Here is a 20,012-nt window from a genome sequence, read left to right as displayed (position 1 = left end):
TTTATGGTGTTATGATAATCATGCTGCTAGGATAATGCTGGAATCTGCATACCTAACAAATTTTTATTTAAATGGGTTATATATTTGTAAAACACATAACAAATATCAGGGGAAATTACAGAAATTAAACATAAAACTATGCAAGTCTGTCTATATTAATATAATTAATATTATGGAGATTGACTGGTTTACTTCAATTTTAGTCTTAATAAAACTGGTAGAATTGTATCAGTGCTCTGTGGCTCAAATTTTGAAGAGAAACACACACCCACAGTACAGGGATGTGTACTGCTCTGTGGGAGCACAAAGGCGGAATGCTCCCCTTCAGCCCATGGGATAGATGAAGTCTCTCTCCAAGGGTGCTGCTCTAGAATTAATGCTGCCGTATCCTCTATGGCCCCCATGTGTCCCTTTATGAAGGTGCGGAGAATGATGGGAGGATCCATGTAGCAATGGGTGCTCCTTAGTATTCCCCTCCTACGGCCTCTCTCTGCATATAATCCTCTAGAATCATGCTCTGACCTCATGCAGCAGGTGGAGGCAGGGTACAGTTTGCCTCTTCAATGGCAATGTGTTCACTGTCCCATTATTTTAACACTAGCCTTACCAGTAAAGATTTTTCTAAGCCTATCATTAATAAATTATTTTTGTTTTCATCTGGTAATTTGAAGTACTTAGCTAGAAATGCACAGAATAACCGTTTCAAGCTACAAAAAACATAATAGATACAGCTCCTTACCTTTGCATGGAGCAATTAATTCCTCCTTTTTATCTAGGTGATCTTTATGGCACTTAACATGGCACTTTCGACACTCCAAGGCAGGGGGCGGCTTAAAGACATGCCAGAGGGGTTTGGCACAGGCCTCACAGTTGGCTGGAAAGTGGTATAATGTTGGAATAAATTCATGACCTTTGTGATTTAGAAAATTAATTTTCTCCATTGTCTGTGCTGATTCTGCTTCCAAATCTTTCCTGCATTCACCCTCATTAGCATACAGAATCTGAGCAAAATAATAATAAAAAAAGATACATTGGAAAAACTTTTATAACAGACAAATTGTATTTATTTTAAAAATTATTTAGGTTCCTGTTACCTGGAATATTTTAGGGATTTCCTCAGTTTCTGCTCTATATACATCTCCTTGGGTTACAGGTCGGACATGGAATAGTTTACTGAAATTACAGAAACAAGATTTTCAAAGTGTTAACAGAGTATAAATCAAATCTCTTTAATAAACTGCTCTGGATATAGATTGGAGGTTCAATCTTATCACTCTAACTTCTTGGGAAGAGTCCTTTCCCATGCAAGTTGTCCCACTGATGTCAGGGCTGTAACATGGATTTAGTAATATGTTTATACACACGGTTTAATCCTTCCTACACAAGGAATACCAAAATATGTTGTAACATGGGAAGAGGACCACCTTATTAGGTATACATTATCCTGCATAGCAAATTCACTTTCGAAGACAGGAAGGGAGTTTTAGAGCCTCAAAGTATTATTATGAGGCCTAATTCATTGTTTATAAAGCATTTTGATAACCTTGGATGGAAGACTATTGGAAGTGCAAAGCATTTATTGATATTGGGCTAGACTAGTGTTTCTCAATCAGTCAGCTGTGAATGCCAACACGGTCATGTAGAAAATCAGGACCGTTATGAGACACTGAAAATTTTATTACAATCCACAGCAAAGAAAATCTCACTTGCCCCACTCCTCATGCCTCCTTACCCTTCAAAGCAAAGTATATTCTGTCAACATCTAAAACACACAACATAAAAATCACAGACTTTTGTCTTTTATCCATTTTTTACTCTTTTATATTAAATGTAAGGTGGTTGTGAAAATTTTTGACTTCAGATAAGGAGTGGACAACCTAAAAAGGTTGAGAACACTGGGCTAGATCAAACCTGATCCTTGCCCAGAAATATAGGAAAGAGGAAGTAGTGTGGTGATGATGGGACACAAGGCTCTGGAATCAAGGAGCCTTTCCCTCACCTTTGTGTCCCAGACAAGGGCCATGTACAATTGCAGTTCTTCTGTTTAGGGAACATAAGGACTGTTTCCTCAGTGCAGCTCAGGGAGCACAAGTCATCCCAAAAGGGTTTGGCAGGGTCAGGAAGTCAGGGCCATAGCTTCATGTTCCCCTCCCCTACAGACCTGGCTGGCCACAGAAAGGAGAGAATACTGCCATCATACAAACATGTGGTGTAGTGCATGTGTTCCCCTGTCCCTGTGCTCTTCCTGGGATGATGTGGCTCTGCACCACCCTGAATACAGCCAATGGCTAATCCCATTATCATATTCTTCTGTAGTTAATTTGTTTCCCTTGTATTTTATCAAAACAAGATTCTGGGACAGGGGTAGTCAATTATTTTTTGTCAAGGTCCAAATTTCTTGATCAAGGTATAGTCAAGGTACAGACTCCAGAGAAAATAATACAAATACAATACCAATGATAATAAAACAAAATGATTTTGCGGTCCATTCAAAAGCATCTGGCAGTCCAGATTTAGCCCACAGTCCATCAGTTGACCACCGCTGCACTAGAAACGGTCACTGAAGTCTAAATGTTGAAAATACTAGAAACAAAATACTTCTGTATATCTTGAAGTAGAACAGATAAACACGCATCTTCAAAAGGCCAAAGCAAACTCAAGGTTATTTACTGTATCTTGATCCTGAGTTTTCAAATTTGTCAGTTACACTGTACATAAAATGCTTTTCTGCCTTTTTTTTTAAATTTCAAATTAACAGTAGCATCACTTACTCGATATCTAGTACCATGGATGGACTGGACTGGTCCTTGTCCTTTTCATCATTATAGAACAAAATCTTTTTACTGCTTACCACAACATACTGAAAGAAAAGGAAAGGGAAAAAGGTTACACACACACACAGTTAAGTACCAATAACTGGAGTTTTTCCAGGATGAACCTCTGCACTACCTCACTATTGGGAGACGTGCTAGTAGTTCAACTGGGTTGGCTGAAATCTCTAGAAGCAGTGACTACTGGAAGCTCCAAGGCACTCCCTCCTTGCAAACATTTTGAAGGTGAGGCAATAGAAAGGAGTAAAATGCTTTCAACTACTTCTGTTACTTCCACATTTAATTCCACAGCCTAGTAGTAACAGGGATCTGAGGAAGTGGGGAAGGTAGGAAGTAGCATGAATGTGCAAAGACTCATCTTGAAAACTCCAGTTACTAGTAAGCATTTTCATATCTTCTTGGAGTGGGCCTCTGCATATTCCCACTACCTGGAGTCTAGCAAGCGGTGCTTATCCTCCCCAGAATGGTCAGGTGAGGAGTCCTATTTAAATGGGGACTGTAACATAGCTCTCCCAAATGGAGCATCAGATCTTGATGCCACATCCACCAAACAGTGTTTTGGGAATGTACTGACTGATCTTTACACAGCAGCTCTGCATATCTCAATTACTGGGATATACCTAAGAAAGCATAGACGTTGCCTTGGCCTTGGTTGAATAGACCCCAAGCTCCTCTGATAGGGACTCTAGGCAGTTTATAGCATTCCTTAATACTGAGTCTGTCAACTTGGACACCTGCCAAATTGCAATGACCTGACCCTTGTGATTATCCCCACTGGAGAAAGCTTAAGTGAATACTTATATCCTTTTGACTTATGTAAATAAAATGCTAATACCCTCTTTGCCTCTAAACTATGCAATTTCACCTGTCCTGGATAAGAGTGAGGCTTTCTGCAAGGATACTGTCCTTCCCTGCCAGATGGAGAGCCACACACCCAGAGGGTCGCTGTCCTCCTGCAAAGTTGTCAGGAGTGGATCTTTCCTTGCTCATTGATACAGCACATGGCCATGAAATTGTCAGTGGCTACCGTACTACATGTCCTTGAATACAAGAAAGAAACTACTTGAGAGATCAGTAAGTCACCCACAACTCTAGAGTTGAGCTCCTTCCCAGACTCCAGTAGCCATGGACTCTGAAGCACTGGCAGCAAGTGCCCAAAGACTGGCAGTATCTGAAACATTCCCTATTCATGAAGCTAAAGGATGAACAAATTGTTCCTTGTCTCTTTGACTCCACTAATGGAGTAAGAAGCATGTCTTTGGGTAATGTCAGCAACAGGAACTTGTCTCCCATGTGGGATATTGTGTCTTGCCAACCAATGTTGGAAAGATGTCTCATTCTCAGCCATGCAAATGGAGCACAGTAAATTACTGAGACCATTAAGCCTATTAGCCTGAGGAAGAATATTACTGGCTGGGACGAGTAATCCTTCCAGTTCTCTGTGTCATGTAGATTTTGAGATACCTGTTGTAGGGAACATAGGCCACATTGGGACTTAGAACTGAGTAAATTTAGTCGGCCAAATGTTTAATAGAAGTTAGCAGTACTAAGAAATGCTCAAAGCAGCTTTCTGGCTTCTAGTCAAAATGTTGTTAGGGTAAGGTCATTCACTTCCCTAAATTCTGCACCTACTTCCCCAGTAACATAATTAACTTACTGTCATGAAGATGTGTGGGAAAAAATGGATATGTGAATGCTGACAAGGCATAAATTATATTTATACAATTAAGACATTTATGTCTTGGACTTAAGTGGAAGTTTGCCTACCAGCTCCTTAGCACATGGCACCTCCTTGCAGCCTGCTTTCAAGATGCAGCCGTTTGCTATTATCAGCTAATTGTTGCAAGACATCCACACTAACCTGGAATCTTCAATGTGACTTCAAGATCAAGATACCAGGCCACTGGCTCACATTAAATTATGGCTACCAGGCTGTAACATCTAATTGGCCTTTGACGATATTAGGGTATCCCCTGAGGTGGAATAAAGGGATGCTGATCCCTAGAACAGACCCAAGCTATGCAGAAGGAACGGGTTGGGGCTCTCTCTCATAACCACCACCACATCCAAAATTGTATCCTGTTCTTTTCCATGGACTGACCATCCAAAGAAGAGGTGAAAGACTGACCATCAGCTAAGCCAAACCTGAAGTCTACAACCGAGAAAGATAAAAGAGATGAGGTTTCCCTGCCTATATGTAACAAGCCTTCATTGATAAAAATACTGGCAAATATTAGCTTAGTTCCGAATTAAGTCCAATCCTGTGAGCTAAAAACTTTAAGACGACAGTGCAAAAATCCTTCTGTACAGCAATTTGAGGATGGTGGAATCACTCTAACACTCAGTGTGAGTGGCTGTATGCTGAATTTCCCACCTCCCCATCATTAACTGTTCCCTAAAGGAGTCAATACACCCTTAAGTCTGTTCTCTAAATAGTAAGATCTCTAAGTTAACCCAGTGTCATTTTAAAACTGCTATAAGCAAGGGATTCTAGAAACCATTTTATATCTGTGCAAGACTGCCAGAAAGATGGAGACATTGCCACTTACCTTAGTAACAGGCAAGCCGGATAACTGAACCACTGATGTATTGATTATATTTCAATTATAACATAATGTGACTAGTGCATCATATTACCGTAAATTAAGTTCAGAAAACTAAGTTAAATTAGCTAGTGACATTTTTTCTAATCACATATTTGTTTTAATAACTACTTGCTTAATATTTTAATACATTTATAAAAGATACAGACTGGTTTCTCTCTCAAAACTTCAATGCAGACAAAATAGCCTACGTAGAAGAAAAAGATTAAATAATTAACCATTCCTGAGGTCATCCTATATTTATTTTAATTACTTAAAATAACACCCTATTATTCCTGCACTGTCTTTGGAGAGAAAATGCCTTTCTGTACACCAAATCTGGGACTGAAGTTATTAGAAATAATTCATTGAGTAGAAGTGAAATACTTCTTCTCGTTGATGAGGTAACCAACTCCTAAAGTAGTTTGCATAGCTTCTATGGATATGTCTACACAGCAAAGAAAAACCTGCAGCTGGCCCGGGCCCACCTCGCAGGGTTCTAGAGGCTGGGCTCTAACCAGAGCCCAGACATCTACACATCAGTAAAACATCTCCGCAGCCCGAGCCTCATGAGCCCAAGTCAGCTGGCACATGCCAGCCATGCGTCTAGTTGCTGTATAGACATACCCTATGAGAACCCCCTGGTATTGACACCCTGAGCAGCCAGTCATTGATACAAGGGGAGAGGGTGAATGATCATCTGCGCAGATCAGATGCCACAGCAGAGAGACACTTCATGAAGAATCAAAGAGCTATAGGGAGACCAAAAGGGAGGGCCTTGTATTGATAGTGGTCTTGTCTGACAGAAAAGTGCAGACACTTCCCATAAGAAGGCCTCATACTAATGTGAAAATAGGTGTGTTAGACTGAAAGACTAAACCAGTCTTGAAAGGATATAGAAGAGATAATGGAAGTCAAAGAAAAATGTACTATATCTGAATTTTCAGATGAAAGAATTCAACTTCCTGAGACCCAGAATATGTCAGCCACCACCCTATACCGGAAACCTACTGACCGCTATACTTACCTACATGCGTCCAGCTTTCATCCAGACCACACCACACGACCCATTGTCTACATCCAAGCTCTACGATACAACCGAATTTGCTCCAACTCCTCAGACAGAGACAAACACCTACAAGATCTCTATCAAGCATTCTTACAAATACAATACCCACCTGCTGAAATAAAAAAACAGACTGACAGAGCCAGAAGAGTACCTAGAAGTCACCTACTACAAGACAGGCCCAACAAAGAAAGTAACAGAACGCCACTAGCCGTCACCTTCAGCCCCCAACTAAAACCTCTCCAACGCATCATCAAGGATCTACAACCTATCCTGAAGGACGACCCATTACTCTCGCAGATTTTGGGAGACAGGCCAGTCCTTGCTTACAGACAGCCCCCCAACCTGAAGCAAATACTCACCAGCAACCACACACCCCACAACAAAAACACTAACCCAGGAACCTATCCTTGCAACAAAGCCCATTGCCAACTGTGTCCACATATCTATTCAGGGGACCCCATCATAGGGCCTAATCACATCAACCACACTATCAGAGGCTCGTTCACCTGCACATCTACCGATGTGATATCTGCCATCATGCGCCAGCAATGCCCCACTGCCATGTACATTGGCCAAACGGGACAGTCTCTACGTAAAAGAATAAACGGACACAAATCAGACGTCAAGAATTATAACATTAAAAAACCAGTTGGAGAACACTTCAATCTCTTTGGTCACTCGATTGCAGACCTAAAAGTTGCAATTCTTCAACAAAAAAAGCTTCAAAAACAGACTCCAACGAGAGACTGCTGAATTGGAATTAATTTGCAAACTGGACACCATTAAATTTGGCTTGAATAAAGACTGGGAGTGGATGTGTCATTACAGAAAGTAAAACTATTTCCCCATGTTTATTTTTCCCCCTTACTGTTCCTCGCACGTTCTTGTCAACTGCTGGAAATGGCCCACCTTGATTATCACTATAAAAGGGTTTTTTTTTCTCTCCTGCTGGTAATAGCTCACCTTAACTGATCACTCTCGTTATAGTGTGTATGATAATACCCATTGTTTCATGTTCTCTATGTATATAAAATCGTCCTACTCTATTTTCCACTGCATGCATCCGATGAAGTGGGCTCTCGCCCACGAAAGCTTATGCTCAAATAAATTTGTTAGTCTCTAAGGTGCCACGAGTACTCTTAATCTTCCTTTGGCATCAGGAAATACCTGGAGTAAAACCCTTTCCTTTTGGACTCTGCAGGAACACACCACATTGAACTTCAGGAAGGCCACACTGCCAGGTCAACAGGAGCCTGTGTGAAGGATCCCTGAAGAAGGATGAGTATGGGCCTTGGGGAGATAATATGGAGTGAAACTGGTTTGCATAATTGGATTCCAAAAATATCCATGGTGATTTTGCAGTTTGTTGTGTGAAAGAATGCTAAGTGGTCTTCAAATGGGAAAGGGAACCAGAAAACATGGTTAAGACTGGTTCTAGGCTTTTGGGCACCCCAACAAATTTGAGGTCTCAGGGATGATGGTGGAGAAAAGTAAATGGTAGAACACCTTTTTGTCACTTTAAAACTATAATTTCTCTTCTGCTACTCCTGTTAAGGGTCCTACTGATATGGTATCTCTTCAGAGGATGGATAATTTTGCTTCCCTTTGAATAGGAGAATCTCCACCTGCGCTCAAACTTGGAGGATAAATCAGACTCTCTCTCTCAGCCATGTGTGCTGTTTGTACTAGCCAAGGGGACTTCCCTGGAAGCAGCAACTGACAAATCAAAGAATTCCCTCAGGGCACATCTGTAATTGATTAACCTTCTGTGATTTGGGCCTTGTCTAAATTTCTCCAATCTTTGGGTGAAGTCTGGGTGAAGACAGTCATCTTGTCCCACAAGAAGTACTGGTAGCAGGACATGACAGATTAGTAGTTTGCCACTGACTGCTTAATATGACCAATGAAAAGACCTTTCCAAACAATACTGTCTAGCTTCTTGCCCTCTTTGTCTGATGGGGTGGAATGAACTCGGCTACCCATAGGGCATTCCATAACCATGGACACAAAGAGAGAATTTGGAGCGAGGTGGGTACTGGAGAACATGAAACATTCAAGAGGGGCTTGTTAAGTTATATCAGCCTTTTCAGAAACAGGCCCAGATGCCGGATTAATTCAAATACCCATGTCTGTTTGCAATTAACCATACAACATGGAAAAGGTCACTTTTGCCCTTTCGCCAGATGTGCGATTTTCTGAAATGCCACTGCAGGTATGTTGAGAGTGACAGCCATTCCCTCCACCACTCAGAAGCCGTTCTCTGGAGAAGATGTGAAAGAGGCCCCAACATCCTTATATAGGGAGGCTGAAGAAGTCTGGGCACTGGGATCCAAAGCTGGATTCATAGTAGTGCTATCTATGGCTGCATCCAATTCATCTTAAGACAGCTATCTGTGATCCACATGAGAGACTGATCTAGTGGGTCCAGAAGCGGCAATGGGTACAAGGCTTTCAGCACTGATGCACAGGAAGAGCTTTTTTAACGCTTCCCCAAGAAGAAGGATCCTTGTAAAACAGCTGGAAAATCGTTACCTCCCCTGTCTCACCCCATATACAGATAGGTTGGAGGCTAAGTGAAGGGGGCCATCACCACAGGCCCCATTATTCATACTTGTATCTTGAAAACATGCCAGTAACCCTGATAAAAATCCAACCAGTAGGGGGCTGGGGATCCTGATCTGCGCAATCCTCTATTCTGATAGACCCGAGATACTGTTTTATGCTCCAGTCCAAGCCCCACATCTCCTGCACGCTTTTGATGTCTCCCAAAGTGTGTGAAAGAGGAGAGCAGTCAACCCATAGATAAAGATCTGAGGGTATAGTCAAAAGCAGATCCAAGAGTGCTTCCTTGCAGGAAGGTGTCCCTAGGGGTCAACTCCTGAATAGTGGTCTGGCTAGGCCTTTTTGCTCCTGGAGAAAGATTAGTAGTTGAAGGCCTCTTGGAGACCTGTAAAGAACACAGAGTTCCAGAAATCTTGAGTGTGCAAGATTTAGTTGTCACAACTGCTTGACTAAGGATAACCTGGAGCCAGTTCTAATGCTCCTTCTTCGCCAATAGGGTGAAGCGCTTGCAGGAGCATCTAGTGGGCTCATGACCTTCCCTCAAGCAAGTCAAACACCAAGTAAGGGCCTCTGAAACCAGTTGGGCAAGAAGTACATCTCTTAAACCCCATTTTTTTTATGACAGGATCCATCACTACATATCTGCAAATTTATGGCAGGCACAAAGACTACAACTACATTACTTGCTAACACTGAAAACTACTAACTTATGGCATTGAGAAATAAAGTTTCTGTAATGCTGTTTAAAGACCCAGCTGAGATTCCTGGTCTGCACACTACCATGGCTGAAAGGAAATGACGTGGTTCAAGCACCCCACACCCCCCTTTATAAGCTTCTCTCCAGAACGTTTGGAGCTGGGGGATGCAAAGGAGGCACACACTGCTCCAAGAGGTTTCCACTGGTCCAGCTACACTACCAGCACATTTCCCAATAGTGGGAAATAAATAGCGATTCACTCAAACAAGAAATGGGATTTTTGTGCATAGGATCTAGAACAATTTTGTGGAAGAACCCCTCTCAAACTTGGCCACTTAATATAGAATAGTCCCTGCATAAGTCTTAAATAGACTTGGCAGAATCCGATTTTTTTTTTAATTAGTTTGACAGATAATTTTTAAATTCTTAAAAATAAACTGATCTCTTTATTCTTTTAATCAATTTAAATTTTTGTTGCAGGAAATTGTGGGGAGGTTAGACAATGTGGGGAGGAGTCAGACAATTATTTAACGATAGTGGACATTGAGATTGAAAAAGTTAAAGCATTATAATTGTTAAAACAGAAACTGTAAACATCACATGTCAAAATATACAAAGTAAATATCCTTAAATTAAACTTGAAAGTTCTCAATCAGAATTTTTTTAAATTTCTGCTTAAGTGTACATTTCTGTTATCATAGATGGAAATATTTTTTGTGTTTGTGTGCGCACAGTGAAATCCATATTTATTGATATTTACCAATAAAAATATCCTTCCAAGCCCCCTTAAATAAAAAGTTTAGGCCTGCGTATCTGCATAATTTTGGATCTATTTGCTACTCTCCTAAACCTCTTCAATACTGCTATGGGGAGATGCAATGAGCATATCCAAAGCTTACTTAACTAAATTAAAAGTTTCTAGGAGTATTAGATTAGGCCCTTCGTACACAATGGGTATGGATGGACCCCTATGTAGTTTCTTTCATCTGTAAAGTGTCTTCTGTGAACTCAGAAAGGAGATGGGGAGCATTTAGTCCTTAATTTGTTTTATTGCCAATTATATAATCATACTTAGACCAGTTATTCCTCTGCAGAACGCACTGTAAAACATCTTCACATTGCTGGCAATGCTTAGTTGCCATGAAAAAAATCCAAATATTGCAGTTTGAAAAAAAAAAAAAAACCAGAAAATCCACAAAGCAGACTTAGTCCTACTTGAAAAATTTTTTACTGCATAACTCTAGATGCCAGATGGAACCCTGAATTTTGAAGTTGTCTGTGTCTTCCTGCAATAATGTAATACATATAAACTAAATTACTCAATTTTTTTTCTAAATGTAAACTGCACAGTTAATATTAATATGCTTAAAGAGCTCTATTCCGGGATGGCAGGGTGGGAATGAGGGGAATTATTTCATACCTGCTTTTTCCAGCCATGTCGTTTTATATTTCCTTTGTTTGGTATCGAAAGCCAACCCTCAATTCTTGACTCTGTTTTAAAATACAGGAAAATTAAACAGTCTTAATATATTATAATAGAACAAAATAATATAACAAAGTGCACTTGACGTCATGCGGCAATAGGCAATTACCCAATAGATCAGCAAAGCAGGAATTAAAAGAATAGCTAAATAAAACAAGGATATAAGCATTTGTATTTCATGCTTCATCACAAACTAACATTTTATGTCCACACAGCTACTGCAGAAAAAATATCAAGCTGTTTTCCATAAGGCTAATATCTAACACTGTATTTAAAAAAAAAAATTAAAAAAGCCAGACAGGATGCTTTGGTTTGAAAAATGTGTTGCAGCTTAAATGGAAGATAATTATAAGATTATCAATGTAAATATCATTTAACTTTCAGAGTGGCTATATGAAAATATTTAGCAGAAAGATTCTGCAAGTGAAACAAACCAGAGCCACAATTTACAAAACACAGAGGAAGAATGCACAAGAAAACAAGCAAAGGTACGCAAGTGTCCCATTACTCACAGAAGATAGGAACAGAAGATAAATAAATAAGGAATGCAGGAAGAATCAACTAGATATAAAGAATAAGAGACAAGCATTTTATTTGTTTTTCAAAGGACAATTTTCTGAGTATTCTGATAATGAATTTTCTTACAATATAGCTACTGAAATAACAAATCATTATTTTGAACACTGATAAAAAAAACCTGAGGTTTCCCACACTGACACTTAACATTTTGGCTATCACTACAGAAAACTCTAGCTATCTGATGTTCTAAATGTATTTCTATTGTTTGGGGTGCATTTTTAAAAATATGTATGAAACTGATGATAGTAGTGAAACACCGTCTGGCTTTCAACTGAGTTAAAATGACATGATGGATATTCAACATGGAAAATCTATTTATAATTACTTAAGTATAGTTTTATAAAAGGAAAACAAGAATCCTAAAAAGTAGTTTGTTTAAAAAAAAAAAGTTACCAGAGAACAGTAACAAATATATAAATCAATCATTCAGCCATAACAATGAATTTGATTAAAATAAGGCTAACAGCATTTCAATATCCCAAGATCATCAACTAAACAAAATTATTTATAACTTTCTGTCTGTATATTTCTCCAACACACACTACCACTGTAGGGATAATTCTGGAAAGCAGCTGATAAGATTTAGCCATGCAAGTATTAATGCACTGCTGTGAAAATATACCCAAATATTTTTCCAAACGTCCACATATTTTGTTGACTAAAATTAGGAAGAGTTTTGCCACCCTAATTTTCCAAAAAGAAAAATTATTTTGCATGCATTATTTCAGTGAAATGGTAACATTTCTTGCATTAATGCCTATAATAAAGACAACATTATGTAATCACTTAAAACTGGGTTACTTATCAATTATTGGAATTCTCTTTGAGTCTCTTCTCCACACTCTACAGATGTTCCCCAAACCACTTGAAGAATGCAGAGTCATTAAAATCTTGAAATTCAGATAGGCAAAGTGCATGCCAGCATTACCTTTTTGCAATCAGAAATTTATCTGCCATGTAAAAGCCAAGGAAATGCCCTTTTCTCTGCTTCTCACGTTTTCAAATCTATACACATATATTTTTAAAAACCTCCTAAAAACCCTCTCTTTGCTCTCTGACTCAACATTCAATAACTTCCTAGCAGGGAATATATTTTCCTCAATCTCTATAGCAGTCACACTTAAGAAATTTGTTCTGTTTTGAAATATATTGTTCCTGTGGTATTCTCAATTAAGCAAGAATGAATATCACTAAACTTGGTGTAATTTCTGAAAATCTAAAAAAAAGTTAGGGGTTCAATCCTCAGAGCAAAATAGAGTAATAGCTGTCATGAAGATGAAGAGGTTGTGCTCATAAGGACACCGATTGTGAGCAAATTACAAAGGCTTCTATTTCAGTATGTGGCCTGAGTTCCTTGACAAAGTAAGTTTGCAGGAACAAGAGAAAGTTTGAGATATTTACAATGTTTCATTGACTGAATGTTGAATTGGTTGATATTCTTTTCTGTGCACCTGCTGACAGATCTGTTCCAGTGTGCAAAGTACATTTGTATAGGGAATGGTTTTCAAGCTACAAAGAAGCACCTTGCAATTGAAGATATGTGCTCCTCAATGTCCTGCTTTTCTAGGAGGCTCAAGATTCCTTAGTATCTAATGAGCTCTTGAAGGAGTACACATTTCCTCTCAATTAGAGACACTGATGGTGTCACATGGGTTTCTTTAGACTTTAATTTATTGTCCTGTTTTATTTGATTTAACTGATTGCCAGTTAACTTAACCAACACAATTTTAAATGCAGGTCTAGTCACTCCACAAACATTTGATCCAGGACAGAAATATCTGGTGTTATCCTGAAGAAGTAACTCAGAAAATATGGGATGGGTGGGCTAGTGTGGAATAGTCATCTCATAGTTCTGCTGAGACAGCCTGCCTTCATATTAAGGACACCCTACAGGTACTTGGCTCTGAATGATAGAACATGTTTCTGCCAATCTGAACAGAAACAAGCCTTCTGGTGCAACTGTGTCCCTTCAGTCCTTCCTTGCCAAATGAGGTAGGATATGGTGGTCAATTTTTTTTTAACATAAGGGTAAGGTGTTCCTGTTGAAAGACTAACTGAAAGGGAATGAGTGCAAGGCAGACTGTCCTCAATTTCAGAAAATTTATGTTGCTTTGCCTTTCTTCCCAGGACCACTGTCCCTAAGCCAAGAAGTGCTTCCATCTTCTCATGCTGCTGTCCAATGTGATTACTGCTCTAGACTCAAACCTGCAGCAGAATGCCCTTCAAGAATCTCTCTTGATTTGTCAGTTAAAATGAGTATGCTAACCAGACGAGGTACCATCACTTTAAATTCCAGTGTATTTTGTATTCTCATAGGGTATTTTGCTGGGATACATCCTCAGTGTTTCATGATCCAGCAACCCCAGGGTATGTATACCAATATGCAAAGCCATTAATCCAAGGATATTTAGAAATATTCAGATTGTGGTTCTCATGCAGTCTCAGATTTTAGAAATTACAGGTAAGGTACACAATGTTGTTAGCGGAGTCTATCACTACTCCCCAGACTGGGATTTCTGGATTATATTCTAGGATGGTGTTTGGTCAATCACAAATACATGTTCCTAGAGAGAGTCAGAACAGTTATCTACACAACCCTCTGTGTCCTGAATGAATTGACATCTCAAATAAATGTAACATCCAGGAACAAAGTGGATCCCTAGGTAGTGAAGGGTAGCAACAATGGTCACTAGCACTTCTATAAAGACTTAGGGGTGGCTGAAAGGCTGAATGGCAGTGCTTTTTACTGGTAGGCTACTAAAGTCAGTGTAAACCTCAGAAACATTTGATGGGTGGACCTGACTGAGATGCAGAAAGGCCTCTGTCAACTCTACAGAAGTTAAAAAGTATTCCTGGTTGCATACTGGTAAAAGCTGAAGGCAGGATTTCCCTTTTTTGGGCATTTGTTGAGTGCTTTACATAAAGAGATAAGAACGGCCATGCTGGGTCAGACCAATGTGTCCATCTATCCCAGGATCCTATCCTCTGATATCAGATGCTTCAAAGGGAATGAATGGAACAGGGCAATTATCAAGTTGTCTAGTCCCAGTATCAGGCAGTCTGAGGCTAGGAACATGGGGTTGCATCGCTGACCATCTTGGCTAATAGCCATTGATGGACCTATGCTCCACGAACTTACCCAATTCTTTTTTGAACCCAGTTATAGTTTCAACCTTCACAACCTCTCCAGGTTTTGTGGTTCAGTACTGCCACAATTTTATCCTCATGATTTTATCAACATAAATAAGATTCTGAAGCGATTTAACTCCTTCTTGTGGGGAACCTGGTGGGGAACCTCCCTGGTTTGGAGCAGATGAAACACAAGTATGTACATGGTTAGAGCGAATTATTGAGTACTTTTGGTAGTTTAGGACTTGATATAATTAGGACTCGACAGTTCAAGACTGCCCTTCCTAGGCAACATAAGACTTCTAATATGTTGACCAATTTCAGGAAAATTTTATGAGTTCAAATTATAAGAGCTCAGAAATTAGGCAAGGAGGATCAATGGAGGTTCTTTTCAGATAGGAGATATTGTCGAACATAGGACTTGATGCCAGTTAACAACATGAGGAAAGCTGCCAGCTGAAGGTCTCTGATCCCTTTTCAATACCTCAGTAAATGGTATGCATTAAGAAGTGCTATGAAGGAATAAAGTTCCTTGAAAAAGACCTGGATATTTCTGACAGCTTGGAAACAACAGGAGGGTTCCTAGAATCTGACACAAGGGGAGATGTATTTCTACATGGATATGACGACTGTAGGAGTCACCACCAGCAGATTTGGGAGGGGTTTAACATCAAATATACCAATATCCTGAAGATGTTCCTGGAACAAATACAGCAGACATACGCCCTTTAGGTTTTTAACAGTCTGAATTGTGCTAGAAGCCAGAAGACTTATTACGCAGCGCAGCAGTTGTGAAGATTTTGACACACCATTAACTGACTAAGAACACATTTTAGAAAAGGTATATAATTTAAAATCAACATCTAAAATAAAAAACAAAAATTAACTAAGGGAAGACATGACACCAATGCAGACAAAAGGGGAGGGAGGCTAATATCTAGAAGGATTCACGAACGATTGTTACATACCTGAAATTCAAGATTTCAGCCATTTAAAGATCTTTGGAAAAACTGCAGTGTGAAGATCTAGGCAGCGGAAAGTGCATCGATAGGAAGAGAGACATGCCTAAAATGTTTCTTTTACACTGCTCATCCTCTGACGTCGTATGGTCATGTGTAAACCAATATCCCTTGTCTAAAATGCTCTTGATGACATAGGTCCTACCCTTGTTTACAGATATTCAGATGTATTCTGCTGCGGTGTATTCAGATTTTAAAAAGTCACATGACAAGCATATTTACTACTAATTTCACAAGGAAAATTATATCCCTGTATATAGAAAATAAGCCTAATAACTTTACCTTATGGGCATTTTACAGCACAGCATATTATTGAATGTTGTTCTGTATCAAAAATAAATCTTGTGTGCTGGGATAACAAAGATCAGGTTATACTCTTGCAGCACCACAAAAAGTAACTAGTATCTACAACAGCAGTTCTCAAACTGCAGTCCATGAACTATATGCTCATGGTCTGCAAAGAGATGGTTAGTAACATGATGCTCTCTCTCTTTGTTTTCAGCTACTGAATCACATCACATAGCTAAAAATGTATTAAATATTTTCCTAACATTTACTTTCCAGGGAGGCAATTTTTGTCATTGCCACAGCGATGCTATTTGAACTCTACGGGAGGTGGACCAGAAGGCAATTTTGCATTACAGTATGGTCTACACTATGAAAAGATTTGAGATACCTCATTTACAACACATATCACATCCATTATATTCACACAGTGCAGCAACGACAGCTGTAAGGATGGTCTCTTCCACTGACTGGAAGTGATGGTTCTAACCTGGAAAGACTAATTTCAGATGAAACTAAGACAGTGCTCTATAAAAAGCTAGCCAAGCTATGAAATCCTACCTGGCCTCCAACATAAAAAGTTAACACTATTTTCCTGCATTCAGGACTTCAACAAAAGATTAAGTACATTTTTTTTTAAAAAATAGTTAAAATAATGGAGAGGGGATGCAGAAAAGGTAAGAGAAGCCATTTTAAAAGGTGATGGCCAACAATTTCTAAGACTAAGTATATATACACAAAAGACAAGTTGTCCAAATGCATAATTCTCTTACCTGTAAGGTTTCCATCAGTTTCGTCTGGCTGGAGGCTGGCAACACTGGTAGAGTCCATTCCTTGCTGAAGGTCCAAAATTTTACTACGCAATTGTTCTATATCACTCTCTTTACTATCCAGCTGCATCTGAAGTTCATTCCTATATGTTGACTCTTCTGCTAGTTGCTGTATTTATATATATACACACAGTAAGCATATGATCCAAAGCGAACATGGAAACAAAATAATAAGATATTTAAAAAATTAAGAATGAATTATGATGGATTACAAGCTTTCAGTAAATCTATGGATTAATTTAGTAATATTACTATTCATTTGGAATCTTTTACTATTCTATTACAATAATAGAATTCTCTGAATTGGTTTGGGCTTTTGTTTGAGACTAATATATGCTAATTAAACAATCAGCCCAGTTATCAAGAACTTGTGGGAATACATTAAGTTAGGAAATAGTCTGATTAATTTCATTAATGTTTTTCTTAAAAAGAATATCCCCAAATATTAAATCAGCCATTTAGACTCTAAATTAGAGCAATAATAATTTCTTTAAGTTGTAATAAAGCAAGCTAGAGACCACATAAGGGGAATTTTATACTAGAAAGTACCAATTTACATCTGTAAACTACTGTAAATTGGTTTGCAAAAAACTATATTATTTATGTCATTTTTTTCCATTGTTCAGTCAGTCAAATGCATGGCGTCGGATTTGTTCCCTGGCAACTGTCACAATGAAATGGGTCTATAAAGTAGATTCTACTGTATTAGGAAACATAATCAGTGTTTTGGACAGAAAAAAAAAAAGGTGTCTTCTAGTACATATATTTGGTTCATAATTGTTACTTTTAAGGAAGATAATGCCTGCACTCTCTTTCCCTTTGGACTGGATCACAGACTACCACAAAATAGGAAAAGGTTTATACCGCTTGCATTTCATTGAGCTCCTTCTGGTATTTCACTACCATCTGATTGAATTTCTCTTTTTCTTGATTAAGCTCCAATTGTAGCTTTCGGTTTTCCTTTTCTTTTTTCCTCAAATCTTGTATATTAGCTTTCTTTCTGTCTATTTTAAAATCTTTCCGATTCATTATCTCAGCCAATTTGTTCACAGCCTGTACAAAAAAAGTACATGAATTAAGAGAGATGCTATACACATAAGCTTTTGTAAAGAACGTAAAAGTTTCTCTCGGTTCAAAACCACGTCAGAGAGAAAAAGATCATTTGGGTTACAGAAGCCCACGTTATATTTCAGCATGACATCATACTGAAGACATGCATCTAGAACTCCGTGCCTTTCTATCCCCTTGTTATTGCAGCTGTCAACCTGACTACTAAAATACTTACATTTCAGTAAGAAAAAGTAGAAATAAGAGAGATGTAAAATGTAACATTTCCAATTTTGGAATAGATTTTTTTTAAATGAGCTGAGACCATCTTTAAAAAGTGTAGATTTCCCAGAACATAATTAATTATAGAAGTGAATGCACTGGATACAAAAAAGCTCCTATTAACATGTCATCTGTGGGTCTGATCCTGCAAACCCTTACTCTCTTGAACATTCCATAATCAAGTGAAAAGTTTACAGGATCAGAACCTATGCTTTTAGCTATAAATTACACTAATGCAAATTTCAGATTTATAGATCATCACGAATACAAATTTCATCTCGCTATAGTGCTGAGAAGTAATCACACAGAGTAATTCATTAAAATTTGAAAGCTATTTATCTGGTATGCCACCATGAAGTCAACATGCTCATATTAAAATGTCTAAAAATTAATACCTGTGTTTTAAGAGTTCTTTCAGTGTGAAGATTCTTCTCATAATGCATTCTAATATTGTTGATTTCCTCTTCTTTCTTCAATTTAAATTCTGTTAAAAATACCATTAAACTTTCTAAGATATACATTTTATGGCAAGAAAACAATTTTTAAAGGTCATTCATTTCTCCATAGTATGTGGGTTTTTTCCATCTTTCTGTTCTTTGACTTTGCATACAAACACAGACATTTTGTAACCATAAAGACCATTTATTTAATGATACTGGAATATCATAAATATCTCACAAGAGAATACTTCAGATAGATAGGGCAAAGCTAAAATGCATATATATGTAGCTCCTAACCTACTGTTATAACATTTTTGACCACTGGCAACACTGAGCAGAAGTTTTCAGAGAACTGTCCACAGTGACGCCAAAATCTCTTTCTTGGATGGTAACAGTTAATTTAGAACCTATCAGTGTATATGTATAGTTGGAATTATTTTTTCCAACATGCATTACTTTTCATTTATCAGTGTTGAATTTCATCTGCTATTTTTGTTGCCTAGTGACACCATTTTGATATATCCTTCTAATTCCTTGCAGTCTGCTTTGGACTTAACTCTCTTGAATAACTATAATTTGCAAACATTGCCACTTCACTGTTCATCCCCTTTTCCAAATCATTTATGAATATGCTGAACAGCACAGATCCCAGTACAGATACTTGGTGGGACACTGCTGTTCACCTCTCTCCACTGTGAAAACTGACCATTTGGTCATACCCTTTGTTTCCTATCTTTCAACCAGTTACTGATCCATGAAAGGATCTTCCATCTAATACCATGACTACTTAGTTTCCTTAAGAGCCTTTGGTGAGCAATCTTAAAGGCTTTCTGAAAATGCAAATATATTATATCAACTGGATCACAATTCTCCACATGCTTGTTGATTCCCTCAAAGAATTCTAATCGATTGGTAAGGCATGACTTCCCTTTACAAAAGCTGCATCAACTCCTCCCCAGCAAATTATGTTTATTTACACGTCTGATAATTCTGTTCTTTACTATATATTGTATGAATGTGCCTGGTACTGAAGTTATGCTCACTGTCCATTAAATGCCAGGATCTCCTCTGGAGCCCTTTAAAAATCGGTATTACATTAGCTACCTTCCAGTCATCCGATTCAAAGGCTGATTTCAGTGATAGGTTACATACTACAATTAGTAGTTCTGCAATTTCA

General features: G+C 38.5%; 1 protein-coding gene across 2 annotated transcripts in view; it reads right to left on the bottom strand.

The window, feature by feature from the left end:
- The window catches only part of ROCK1 (Rho associated coiled-coil containing protein kinase 1), a 182,088-nt gene that overhangs the window by 11,007 nt on the left and 151,069 nt on the right, over positions 1-20,012 (bottom strand). For both annotated transcript variants that reach the window (XM_084620659.1, XM_084620660.1), the window contains exons 25-31: positions 18,791-18,879; positions 17,931-18,119; positions 17,010-17,175; positions 11,162-11,232; positions 2,772-2,860; positions 1,095-1,173; positions 740-1,001 (exon numbers count right to left, since the gene is read on the bottom strand). In XM_084620659.1, the coding sequence (XP_084476785.1) occupies positions 740-1,001; positions 1,095-1,173; positions 2,772-2,860; positions 11,162-11,232; positions 17,010-17,175; positions 17,931-18,119; positions 18,791-18,879 (945 nt within the window). The remainder of the gene's footprint in view (positions 1-739; positions 1,002-1,094; positions 1,174-2,771; positions 2,861-11,161; positions 11,233-17,009; positions 17,176-17,930; positions 18,120-18,790; positions 18,880-20,012) is intronic.

The sequence above is a fragment of the Lepidochelys olivacea genome (genome assembly GCF_965140295.1).
Source record: "Lepidochelys olivacea isolate rLepOli2 genome assembly, chromosome: 2".
Taxonomy (NCBI): Eukaryota; Metazoa; Chordata; order Testudines; family Cheloniidae; genus Lepidochelys; species Lepidochelys olivacea.
This window is presented reverse-complemented; position numbering and strand designations above follow the sequence as displayed.